Source organism: Lepisosteus oculatus, chromosome 13 (assembly GCF_040954835.1).
Source record: "Lepisosteus oculatus isolate fLepOcu1 chromosome 13, fLepOcu1.hap2, whole genome shotgun sequence".
NCBI classification, from domain to species: Eukaryota; Metazoa; Chordata; class Actinopteri; order Semionotiformes; family Lepisosteidae; genus Lepisosteus; species Lepisosteus oculatus.
In genome coordinates this window covers 19054226-19067811 of record NC_090708.1, presented here as the reverse complement: position 1 = coordinate 19067811, position 13586 = coordinate 19054226, and the positions used below count along the sequence as shown (strand labels likewise).

The 13586-nt window shown below is 45.1% G+C and overlaps 1 protein-coding gene across 2 annotated transcripts; it reads right to left on the bottom strand.

Moving 5' to 3' along the window:
• Positions 1–502: 502 nt before the first annotated feature.
• ppp1r7 (protein phosphatase 1, regulatory (inhibitor) subunit 7) lies at positions 503–10915 on the bottom strand. 2 transcript variants are annotated; one of them, XM_006637949.3, is made up of 10 exons: positions 10805–10915; positions 9608–9703; positions 9151–9206; positions 7126–7191; positions 6296–6426; positions 5144–5306; positions 4867–4983; positions 4343–4447; positions 3835–3921; positions 503–1603 (listed from the first exon to the last, which is right to left on the bottom strand). In XM_006637949.3, the coding sequence occupies exons 1-10, from the start codon at positions 10842–10844 to the stop codon at positions 1427–1429; spliced, it is 1038 nt and encodes a 345-aa protein (XP_006638012.2). In that variant the 5' UTR covers positions 10845–10915; the 3' UTR covers positions 503–1426. The 2 variants fall into 2 exon arrangements, with proteins under 2 accessions (XP_006638012.2, XP_069053909.1); XM_069197808.1 differs by lacking the exon at positions 10805–10915 and adding an exon at positions 10038–10719.
• Between the last annotated feature and the right edge of the window lie 2671 nt (positions 10916–13586).

The following is a 13586-nucleotide window of genomic DNA, read 5'->3' as shown; positions in this document are numbered from 1 at the left end:
GTTCCCCTTCACAATTGTGTCCCACTTGTTGGTGATTCTTCACATAAAATAAAAAATGTATATCTTTATGTTTGAAGCCTGAAATGTGGCAAAAGGTTGAAAAGTTCAAGGGGGCCGAATACTTTCGCAAGGCACTGTAAGGGCAGGGAAGCAGTCATCCAGGGATCTCCAGCTAGGTGCTGGAGAACATCAGCCTTTGAGGATATGGAAGTTAATTCATGAAGCGGGTAAAGATCATGTTAATCTTGACAGCCTAAGGTCTGCTGAAATGAAAACCGTGTGACCCTGTAGCTCCTCTGGCAGTGACTGTACAACCTAAAACAGACACACCAGCACCGTGTGTGCACAGGCATTAAATCTGGGCTCCGCACAGGAAGCTCTTGGGACCCCTGCCAACAGGGTATGTATGCTTTTGTGAACGCAGATATGTGTACGCACACTGGGGTAAGTGCAGTGTCATGCCTGTGTGTGAGCTCACAGCCATCAGAAAAACTGAACAAGCTGAAGAATATTTGTTTATTCTGAAAAAACTAAAAATCTTAAAGACTGAAAAGCTTTTTTGTGCCCGTTTTTTCTCCCTCCTTTCAGATACCTATTATTACATATCCATGTGCCACCGCTTCACTGCTGAGCAGCTGTGTAAACTGTCCCGGGATGCCAACAAGCGCGAGAGACAAATTGAAATCCCATCTCCTGGAAAACGGGGTTTCAGCTCCTTGCTTGACAGCTAGAGCATCTCTGGGTTCAGCGTCCCACAGACAGTAACAGCACAGCGTCTCTCCTGCTGCTGTTTACTGTAACAAAGAAGAGCCAGGCACCAGCTGTGCACCTGACATCCTCACCTGTGGATCAGGAGGACACCTGTCTTTTGTATGGTGAAAGTCAACTTGAAGGTAGATCAATCTGGTGAAACCCCAGGAAACAAGGGTTCATTTTTTTAGGGCAGGTAATCAAGTCACACACTGTACTACCTCTCTGAAAGCTGTGATGGAACAAACACTGAAAGACCGTGCAGGAGCAGAAAGCTCAAGAGTGAGAGTCTCTAGCGTGGAGATAAAGACCCTCCTGCTGCTTTCCAGTGTGTGAACCATCGGCAGGCTCTTGTACGGGAGAAATAGGAAAAACACAAATACGAACTGAACGTTTTAGTGACATGTGTCAGTCTGTGCAAATAAAATTAAGGTAGCCACTGTGAGCCCCCCACCCCACCCCAGACCTGACTGGCATTCATGTAAAAGCTTGCAGTTTGTAAAACCTGCAGCAGCTGAAAAAGGAAGTCTGGATATGTCTGCGGTTAGTATTTCTCAGGAGGGAGTCTGCACGGGCTCTCAGTGGCCTGTGTCTGACAGTGGAGGGTAGGAGGTCGGGGGGTTGTGGGGGTCGTGGGGCGAGAGGTACGGGGGGGTCAGGATGGCAGGGGTGGGCGTCAGAAGCGGATGAACGTGGCGTCTATCTGCCGCACGCTGGGCAGGGCCAGCATGATCTTGCGGCGGTACTGGGGATCCTTCTGTAGCGGGTTGCGCTCCAGGTACACCGTCTCCAGCCCCCGGGCGTTCTTCAGCTCGTCCAGGTCCCCCCAGTTCTCGATCTGGTTGTCGTTCATCTGCCATCGTCACAGACAAGAGGAAGGGTCAGGGGGCGCAGCGAAAGAGGACACACCACCCACAACCCCCATGAGGAACTCGGGGAAGACGCAACAATCCTCACCCTGGCTCAGGTATTGCCAGACAGACATACACCCAACAGCATGCAAGCACTTCCAGAAATTCCTGAGGATCATTACTGCTTGCCTTTGTATAGTGATTACATCTGTAATCACCCCCCCAAAAACCCAAAGCACCTTAGACATTGTAGGAGCCCCCACCTGGGTGAAGCACTCTACACCAGCAGATCAGTTGGAGAGGTGGAAAACACTTCCCGAATTGTTAGGATTGTTATGTATCTTATAGCAGGGGTTTTCAACCTTTTTTCCATGCGCCCCCTCGTTTGTCTAAATTTGAACTTGCGCCCCCCCCAAGCCAAAACCCATTGAGAAAACAATGCGAACACCCTCATCACCCTCACTCTTCTTCTTCTTTTTCACAGCCTTAGTCCCAGACTGTCCTGGGGTCAGCTGCTTTGGTTGCTCTTCTCCACTCGTCACACTCACACAACATAATTGATATTATGTATACATACATGCATTTCAGCACCTTTCATTCATTTGCTTTAACAGCTTCTCGTTCACCACTGTTGTTATTTTTAGCAGTAAGACACCGGTCCATTTTTAAGTTTGTAATTGTGGTATAATGCGAAGTCGCAATTCTGCTGTAGCCTTCGCCAGCGAGAACAGACGGCAGGCAGCCTGCTTAGCCAGGGACATGAGACAGATTGCAACACCCCCCTCTAGTGGATGAATAATGAATTGCTATTAACGACTGAAACAACATGTTTGCTGCAGTTGTTTTGTTCTTTTTCATTGTACTTCCGTGTTTGCGCCTAAATGTCTCGTAATCTGGGGCCCCCCTTGACAGGTGCTCGTGAACCCCTCGGAGGCGCGCCACACTGGTTGAAAGCCCCTGTCCTAGAGGACGCCAGACCAGAGTAGACTTGCAGGACAATAGCCACATTAAGGCAGGGCTCCTGGGTTAACAGACACCCCTACTCTAACGGTCAGTGCCAAAGGATTTCCAATGAGCAAGTAATATGGACAAGAACCGAAGAAAGGCTACAAACGAGAGGAGGCCATTTGGCCCATCTAGTCCATCTAGTGCCTTTGGTAGTTAGTAGATAATTGGTCCATGGATCACATCCTGCCATCTTGCAAGGAGGATCTTGGTTTAACATCTCCCCTGAAAATCAGCCACTCCGACAGCACAATGAGCACAGCAGTCACCATAATTTCCACTGAAATTCTAGGCAGAAGACTAGCCAGCTACTGGTCCACTTACGGGAGCTAGCTGGTGTTCTTGGAGGTCTCCCATCTCAGTACTGATTGGCCAAATCTTGTGGACTAGATCAATCTACAAATCAGTAATGCTGCTGTGAACTATATTAACCTTCCGGAAATTTAACCCGCAGGAACATGACGGCTTTGTGGCTAGTTCACCCAGGAGCTGTAAAAAACACCTGTGTCCCTTTAAGGCACCGATACGGCACAGAGAATCTACATCCTGTTAATCCTCTCTTGCTTCCATCAGAGGATAGATTTGGCCAGAATTTGTATTCCATAATTAAGACAATACTGATGCAAAATGCAATATCTTGTCAAACAGATGTTTGCTTCTTTTATTACTGGCTATCAATAGGATTAATTGACCTCCATAGTACTTGTTCAGCAACTACATCACAGGCAGAGGAGTGGAATAGAGGAACATGTATGTTAACCTCTCTTTCCCCTATAACTGGAATACCTTAGTTTATGCACATGACATACAGACTGGACAAGTTCACTTGTACCCAATCCTGATCCCAGAGGCCCACATACCTGCTGGGATTTGTTCCTCCCAGCTGATGCTCACAGCTACACAACGTGAACTGAACTGATTTAATAATATTCATTTTAATTGTTTCTGTTCTCAGCTCTTAAATGTCTTGGAGGTTTCCTTTTAGCTATCGAAGTTCAGAAGCAACATAAAATTCCAAACTCTGGAGTAGAATATATCTTCCCACTATTCCAATCAAGCAACTTGTTTGTTCAATGAAGGCATCAATTAAGTGATTAAGCTTGGATGGTGAGAAAACCAGCAGGTGTATGGGTCTCTAGGACCAGGATTGTGGGTATTCCATCAGACCGAACAAACGTGCCCAACAAGTAGATCCTGCTGGGACACTGACATCAGCATGACCACTCACCCAAAACTCCTGCAGCTCTGTTAGGTGGCTGATGTTCTCAATCTTCTTTATCCTGTTGGCCGCGACATCCAGAGTGGTCAGCTTTTTCTAACGGAGAAAACAAGAGCAGAGGTTTCAGTGCGGGAGAGACGACGATATACCATGGCGAACCCACAGTGCACTGCTCTCCAGATCTCAAAGCGGACAGAATACTAGAAGCTCCAGGAAACACGGTGTCTGCTTTCAAACTATGGTTTACAGAAAGCTAAGTCAACACACCACCCATACGACAGGAAAATTATTCCAAAAGCTGAGAAACACAGAAAAAATAGCTATGAGGACTAAAGCATTTTAACATTGCTGTAGACTAGGCCATGAAGTTAAGGCAGCTGCTGTTCTTCACTTGCTGCATATAGGGCAGCAAAGAATAAGAAGGCTCTGACACTTGCAGTACTGTAGATGCTGGACGCGACTCTCTGGAGACTCCCGGCTGGGGTACAGTAATAAGGTGTCTGCCGTGGTCACTCACATTGTTCTCCAGCCCCTCGATCACCTCGATGCCGTTGTGGCTGAGGTACAGCTCCCGCAGGTTCACGAGGCTCTGCAGGCCCTCCATCTTGGTAATCCGGTTACTCTGATTGGGTACACAGCACCAGGACAACCGTCAGCAGACAGCACACACACCTTTTCACTCTCGGGTACCGTTCCGCTTCCTGGAAGTACTGCAGTGACACGAGGTCGCCTGTGCTACACTGTCACTCCGTATTCTGCCGCAATGTTTTATTCTGCAATGTATCAGATTTTGCGGATACAAACTGTACTGAGTCAGACTTCATTCCCCTTCTGTACATATTCTGCATTGTAGTGCTAGCCTGTATGGTACTGCACTGTCTGCATGTTCTGCTGAAGTGTTACCTTTCATTGTAGTGCAGGAGTACTGCACTGCGTCACACTCACGTATTTCACCATTTTACTATAGTGTACTGTGTTTTACAGTGGCAGTGTTCCATGTTGTATCATTTGCAGGTAGCAATAGCACAGGCAAGGCCCCACCTGAATGCTGAGGACAGTGAGGTTGTGGAGGCCGTCCAGATTCTGCAGTCTGGTGATCTTGTTGGTGCCCAGGAACAGGCTGTCTAGCTGGGAGAGAGCATCCAGATTCTCAATGACCTGCAGAAGATAATACATGGTCAGTCCGAGTCTAAATCACTGCTAAATCAGAAAAAAAAAAACATTTATATGGTAGAGCCTGAAATAGTGAAGAGGATAAAGAGTAAATTGGTATATACATTTGGGCTCTCTGCACTAGGTAGTGCTTAGTGCCGCTCACCCGGATTCGGTTGGAGCCCAGCTCCAGCATCTCTAGGTTGCTTAGATGGCCCACATTATCAATGCGACTGATCTTGTTGTGCAGCAGGAAGAGTTTGCGCAGGCGGGTCAGGCGCTCCAAGCCCTCGATTTTCCTCAGGACATTGAAGGACACATCCAGGACCCTAATGACAGGGAGGAAAAAAGATAAAACTCAAGACGGACACAAAGGTGATAACCGAGAACGAAGAATCCACAAAAAGACGCTCGTTCAGACACTTTGATTTAGATCTCGGGTTTCTTCTTCAAGGGGAGAAGGAATAAGGTGGAGGGTTTATTGTGCACATGAAAGAGAAACTGGGTACAAGCACAGATGTGAGCCCTGGGGCTCAGGTGATGCTCTCAAGCTTATATATGCTGAGCTCAACCGAGTTTCCACAGGAGTGAACTGTTTTTTCACAAGAGCAAGATTTGACCAAAGTAGCACCAGGAATGTGATTTTAGGCGACTGCCCTCACCAAGGAAGCTCAGAGCCCAGCTGCTCAACATCCTGTTTCTACCCAGCACCTTGTTTCTTCTTCCAAGGTGACTAAAACAGCCTCCACCTCTGTCTACAGCATCAAATTACAGCCTGGGTGCTGCCTAAGAAGTGACTGGGAACAATTAAACAATTGGATAATTAAGCTAATACTTTGTTTTTATGATAGCATTGACTCTGTCTGTGCACATAATTCATTCGGAAAGGGAGAGTATGAAAGATGGATTGTTGCAGAAACCCTCAACGTGCACATGCCTGTGTCTTTACTATGTACATTCAAATGTCTCTTTTGAATTAACCTTTTCTCCAGGTTAGGTCCAAATCTTTTTGCTCTTATTTAGTATTACTTGCTCTTTATGCTCTCTCAATCTTACTCATCCCAGCAAAAAAAAAAACCCACTAATAATTTAATGCATTGCTATACAATGATACCAACTTTAACCACAAAAACAAATCTCAGCAATCCAGGCTCTAAGATTACACTGGCTTTGCCCCCCAAGAATCCAAATGGGAGAAAGACTCTTTGCCTCTGCCTTACATAACTAAATGACTGTCCGCCCAAAGCAAGACAGCACTGCGTTGTGACTCCCGTGTGGCGCTTACACCCATTCACAAGGACATCACAGGGATGCTTACTCCATTTCTGTGAGAGCCTGCAGGTTCTCCAGCTTGTAAATCTGGTTGTCGTACAGGTCCAGCTCCCTGAGTCCACTCAGAGACTCCAGGTTCTCAATCTGCTTGATGAGGTTTTGCCGCAGGCTGATGGTCTGGTGGGACAGCAGGTGAGAGCGCACACACAATACGGGAAAACAAGACACTCGTTTTTCAATTTCAAACAAATTCGTGCAAGAAGCATGGGGAGAGGCTGCCACCAGGCTGCCAATATTTCACACCCTGCGTAATACATGCCATACGTCAGGCAAACTGTCCTTGCAAAGCTCCAACACATTAATTTGTATATTTATGCCAGTCAGTTTTTTCCTTTCCTTTATGTTATTAGATAGGTCACTGCCAACGCTGACCTGCACATCTACTTATATAGAACAGGGCGCACTAGTAGTGTAATGTGAGCTGTGTCTTGCTCAAGGGCACAACACCACAACGCCTCCCTCTTAGGTTGATGCACAGACCCATTAAATTTCCAGTCAAGTTTGTATAAATTGTACAAGGTAAAAAAAAAATTGACAACTACCACATCCTCAGAATTTGGACAGGAAACTAATATCCTGAGAACTGAATGCACCGAATGAGAGCTCAGAGAACGCTGTCCGCTCAAGACAGCAATAAAAATTAGACTTAAGTGTGAGCTATTCCAGGTAGCTGTAGATGTTTCAGAAGTCGTTGCAGTGCTAAAGCCGAGAGCTGAAGCTTTAATGGATGTTTTGATTGTAATTAAACATTTGCAATGTCTCTAAAGAACTGAGAAAGACACTCCTGTCTACTGAGACTGTGGTTATTAGACTGACCTTGGCTTTCTTTAGGATCTCCAAGCCCTCGATCTTCCCAATCCGACAGTGAACCAAATCAACATCCTATTGGGAAAGAACAAGAAAGAGAGGGAGGAAGACAAGGGGGAGACAGAGGAAAAAGTGAAGAATGGAAAAACAGTGTGTCCTGCTGGTCACTTCAACTTGCAGTTGTGCTAAAAACCCACCCCTACATGTAAATAACAAATCCCAATCCATTCTGACTTAACTAATGAACGTAGTACCTCGCTACCTAAAAACACTGAAGAGCACAAATGAAAACTGTAACTGGGGGGTTGGGGTATTGATGACAGAAGCACAGATCTTGTAAGGCACTTAACTCTATGTTTGCTCTACGTAACTTTGAATCTGGCTTTGAAACATGCATTGATTTACTAGAAAGCAAGTCTCTATTATGATCTGTGTATTTCTATAAGAAAACAAAGTATTAATATCAACACTTCTATAAATATAACAATGACTAAGTTCTATGAAAATACAAGTCAATCAATAGTTTCACTGTTATTGTCCCAATTACTTTATCAGAGTTGGAAAAGAAAAATGCTGTTTCGCTGATATAAATTCTGTGTGTTCTGAGTGTTTCTTGCTCTGTACTACCCGTTGTATGTTGTTCTGCTAAGTTGTGCATGATGGCCGGCTGTGACTGCCATTATTTATTCATTACAGTTATGTAATGTACTGTGCACTTATGTGAAAGTGTTGTCTACTGTACTGTGCATGAAAGAACAGCAGAAGTAAGTACATGTACATATGGCAAATAAACTCTCTCTCACTTTAAAAAATATCTCACATCTGTAAAACCATTTGAAAGATCATCGGTTTAACAGGGAGAGAAAACAGATTTCAATTCAAAACTAATTGGAAAGGGGTGTACAGTGAAATAGAACTGTCTGGTGGGATTCCTTCCATTTTTAAAGTTTACTAGTCCCACTGAAGACTGTGACTGCTAGCACTTAAAAAACCATCTTTCATGCTGGTGAACTTCCACTTTTAGCGATTTATTTTAAAGAATCCCAAAAGGACAAAAACACAATGTAAAACCGGCAACAACACTGGTGGGAGTGAGCAATCTTCTCAAATTTCACAAATTCTAAAGACCATTACAAAAGAACGTTGATGAAGAAACTACATGTCATGGTGCTCTGGGCCATCGACACCTTACCAACGAATGTGACGGAAAAGAACTGAGGAAATAAAAACAGAAGGAAGAGTAACATTGGCACGCCCACAAACCTCACACACAGGACCTTGTGCAACTTTAATTTTTATATGCTGGCTGTTTTACAGTCCATATTAATATCTAGCCAACGAGGACCAAGGCCAAAGTGCACAAACATGATAAAGTTTCGAATACACTACACTGATGAAGTACTGCACACTCCGATTCATGCTTACACCACTAAAAGGCACAGATGTGCTACTTGCAGGCTGTCTAAATCACGAATAGCTATTTGAAGTACAATCCTATTGCATAGCTCTCTCAGGACCACTTCAACATCAGGAAATCACTTTTATGTTTAGAATATTACCATCAGCTAACAGTGTTACTTATAGACAACAAATGTTTTTTCTATTATGGAAAGCATGGTAATGTTTCTAATCTTCAGTATTTTTTTTATCACTATTACCAAACAACTTTAAATAATTCTGAGATACGGCAAACCCTTTTAGGCACAATTCTCCTAATGGTATCCTTGGCACTCGCTGGAATGGAAACTTTTTTATCTCAAGAAACAGAGCACAGTACACTTTGCATTTGCCCTGACAAGAACTGCTCCTCTGTGCATCCTGTTGGCCGGCAGTCACTCAAACAGCAAAACACCCTGCGGAGTAAGTGTCTCTGTCAGGCCCTGCTGGACGCCCATGGCTAACCTAATAGGCTTCAGGGATGCTAGTGTGTCATATATTATGGGGCACTGCACAAGCCTATAGTGAATGCAACCAGCACTACTGCAAAAGTGTGGGAACAACACAGAACCCCTCCCCACATTACCACTCACTGACCTCCTCCTCAGGGTCAAGGGTTATTGTGTCCATGTCAACGGGGGACTCCTCCTTCTCTGCGGGTGGAGAAAGACAAAAAGGTGAAAACTGAGAGAAAATTCTGAAGACGACAAACCCCTCCAAGCAGGTTTTCTGGTTGTTTCAAAAGGCCGAATCGGTAAGGGGGCACACTCAGAGTCAGGGCCCCCAGGATAATAACGGCCCAGCCTCAAGCCCTCTTATTGCCAAACGATGACCTGGATACACAGCAGAGCGCAATCGGCACAGCGCTGCTGGGATAGGTTAGCCGCCCGTCACCCGATGTCCCCTCTGCCTCTGGAGAATGGCGAGTGCTGAGTGTTGAGGCTTAAGGCGGCATCAACAAGACACGGCGCTGCTCCAGTCCGGCAGCCACGCTCCTGGGACGGACGAGCTGCTTGCAGGGTGCATCTGTGCGAGCGAGAGTTTGACAGCTCACCGGGCAGAGCAGGCTGCTGGGGCTCTGATTCTCCGTTGAGGCCCTTCTTCTTCCCCTCGTCATCCCCCGACTCCTCCGACTCTCCCCGCCTGTCAACTGAACACAGCGGGTCAGAGAGCAGCAGCAGCCAGCATACACCCGCACCCCCCCGACAATGAATACTGCAATACCGAAACAGCACCAGGCGCAACAGTACAGCAGTATGCCCACATAACATAAATAGTAAGAGTGTACACCCATACTCAGCTATACACACAAGACTTACAGCCGTGACTCACTGAAGGAAACCACTGTAGAACAGTACTACGACACAAACTGTGTACACACCCTGAGCAACACAACCCGCGTATCTGTAACACAAACGGAGAAGAGAAGACCCTGTATATAGGCATTCATCTGTCTTTCACACACTCTGCTCTTCTATTCTCACCACATTGACGATGGGGTGTGGTAATCATAGTCGGCAACAGAAACACCGGCGGATGCTGTAGCATCTAGAGTTACACAGTTTTCCGGAGAGACGGGATTTTTTTTTTCCGCCACCGCCGTGACAGAGCTATAACTTCGTCGGCGTGCGTTTCAGAGTTGCTGTCGTTAAAAATGAGACTCCACACGTCCTGGATAAGAGCACAGCACAACTCTGGTCTCCCTCGTCGTCCTCACGACTGGTACCATACAGGCGTGTCGAGAAGGTGCTCCTGCACAGCTGTGCTCAAGGCAGAGTTGCGTTCACGTCAATAAGTGTGCGATACTGGTGCGGGCTTACTGTTTCCATGTTGGATGTGACGCAGCACAAATAATTAAAAAATGCATATTCTGTAGTTAAAAAAATGGACAGTAAAGCATCTTTCCTCAACAACAGAGATTCCCGAAATGATCTTTAATATTCAACGTGGAGCTGTAATAGTTAGCCTGGGTAGCCAAAGATCGCTGAGGTGCTGATGCTTTAAAAGTCGAACAGTGTAACGTACAGCTCTGAAACACGGTTGAGATTTTCAAAACAAACATTAAAAAACGAGACAGCTGGCTGCAATTGAATGACAATAGCGAAAAGCAGATAACTCTGAGTCGGTATTTGCACTGGTGCTTCTTTTCTCCCCAGAACGAATTAGATTCACTTTATTAAACAGCGGTTTAGAACAGGACTGATTTGTTTTAATGCCGATATTATACAATTCTTTGACAGTTTACGCTCACCTTCCATATCTTGCAGCTCGCCTACAGTCACAGAAGCCATTTTTCTCAGGTTCCGCCCTCCAGGATTAATATTGACAACACCCTCAACCAATCGGACACAAGATGTGTGGGTGGGGATAAAATCTGGGAAACCAATGACATAACAAGAAATATTTCAAGGCATCATGGGAACGGTAGTTTGTAAAAATTCGAGGAACGTGGTGACTTGAGGTAAATGCCAGTTGCCCTGGTGAAGAGTCTGCCCTGTCCTGCAGTATATTTATACAGCAGTACTGCCTCCTGCCCCTGTTTTGCACCTGGACTTTACATTTCTTTCCTAGTCACCCCCTTTCAGAATTTGGTAATTTGAAAAAGGATCTCAACCAGAAGTATGCAAACATAACATCTACATATTAAGCTCACAACTGAAGAAGGCTCCACGTGTTTTCTTTCTTCTCTTTTCAGCATGGAATAAACCTATGACTTGTTCCTTTGCAGCCTATGAAGCTAAGCAGGTGTGAGCCTGGTCAGTACCTGGATGGGAGACCTCCTGGGGAAAACTAAGGTTGCTGCTGGAAGAGGTGTTAGTGAGGCCAACAGGGGGCGCTCACCCTGAAGTCCATGTGGGTCCTAATGCCCCAGTATAGTGATGGGGACCGGCGCCGTCCTTCGGATGAGACGTAAAACCGAGGTCCTGACTCTCTGTGGTCATTAAAAATCCCAGGTCATTTCCCGAAAAGAGTAGGGATTTAACCCCGGCGTCCTGGTAACCATTGGCCTTTACCAATCATGGCCTCCTAATAATCTCCATCTATGAATTGGCTTCATTACTCTGCTCTCCTCAACACTGATAGCTGCTGTGTGGGGAGCGTTCTGGTGCACTATGTGGATGCTGCACATTGGTGGTGGTGGAGGGGAGTCCCCATTACCTGTAAAGCACTTTGAGTGGAGTGTCCAGAAAAGCGCTATATAAGTGTAAGCAATTATTATAACTATTAGCAAAAAGGCAGCCTATCAAAAGAAACAGCTAAAAGTTCATTCCATGCTGAAAGGTACATAAAAGAAACACAAAGTTTCAGCCGTGGAGCCTTCTTCAGGTATGTAGGTACAAAATAGCAAACTCCAGCTTCTATGAAAAGAAAGCTATTAATGTGCTAATTAGATATTTTCAAATAACATGCGTGAGCATGCGTAGGCTGCATGGTTTATTCCATGCTGAAAAGAAGAAAAGAAACTCAACGGCCTAAATGTTTCTCTTTTCAACATGGAATAAACCTTTGATTGCTCCTAATTACATATTTTGATTTTCTATTATATTCTGTATGATTAATATATGTGTGCTGTGTTCCGAACCTTAGCATGCTGATGTCATAGCTGATTTCACTGTTATCATCGCACACTCCAAAAATGTCAAACGCATAACAATTGATAGAAGGTCAAAATCTATTTACTAAAAAAAAAAACATTATTCTCTAGCAGTGAAAGTTCCAAAACAAAAGAAGATACAAAAATAGAAAATGATGAAAGTTATTATTATTATAATTAGAACACCCCTCATACTAAAAGCTGGATACACCTTGAAATACTGTACTGTATGTATTCAAACTGTCAGAAAATACTTGTCACTAATAATATGCGATCACATGCAGCCCTGGTCTCCCATAGTGGAAGATGCCTTAAAGCTGCCAAACAGGGCAGCTCAGTCCTGCCTCCCCTACAGGGTACGAATACACAGCTGTTGGCTCTGAACACCTGGGGGTGAGTCATGAGTCTGCTTAGGAGGCGTCAAAGAGCCCCAGTCAGGACAGACCTCAGGACTTTTGCAGAAGGAAAGATTGCAAGAGAGAGATTGCAGTGGTTGGACCCAGGAGAGGACTCAACTCTGAGACCAGGGACTGGCAACAGCAGAGGCAGGCCCCAGCATCGCCCGTCTACCCCCTCTAAGCAAAAGCAGACTTAGAAACAAACAGGGTAGAGGGGAGAGACACCAGGAACACATTGTTCAGGACACCTGGGACTGAGGAGGATCCCTCACACTTCTGTTTCTTTGTTGTGACAAGGTTTCTGACAAAGGTTACCAACTTGAGCTGGTTCTGGAGAACAGAAATGCCAGACTGTTTGTCTGGGACAGTTGGTTCTGGTATCTGGTGTCCTTGGACTGCTCTAAGAGTAAGTCATGTGATGTGTTCTGTACATTGGGTGGGCAGTCATAGGAATGGCTGTGTTACGAGGTCACTTGTATATAATGGAAAGATTTAAACTGTAATAAAATGGGATGTTATACATGATAATGTCTTGTCTGGTCTGTGGATACACTGGAGATTCTGGGAGATAAAATAACTTGTTACAAGGGAGGGTTCTAGTACCCTTTATAATTGTATAATTGTTATCAGCAACATAGCAAGGTAGTACCTGCATTTAGGGGCTACCCAAACTGTGACACACTGCTACTCTATTTTTGATTAAGATACATCTCAGAGATTATGCTAATGAAAATACACAGGTACAGACTTTTAATTTAATAATAGGAGTGACCAAGCCTTTCAGAAATTTAGTTCAAAGAGAATCACCCCCGCATAGAGTCTGGAAACAACTGTCCGTTACACTTGGTGGGTTATTTGGCTACTGGGAACATTGATCTCAGTCTGAGTGTGTGTATGTCTATCTGCCCTGTGATGGACTAGCATCCTGTCTACCCTGCCTTGCATTGAATGCTTCCCAGGATTGCCTCAGAGCCACCCTGACCCTGAATTGGAAGAAGCAGTTAGCAAACGGATGGGTGGCCTTGTGGTAGAAGAAGCTG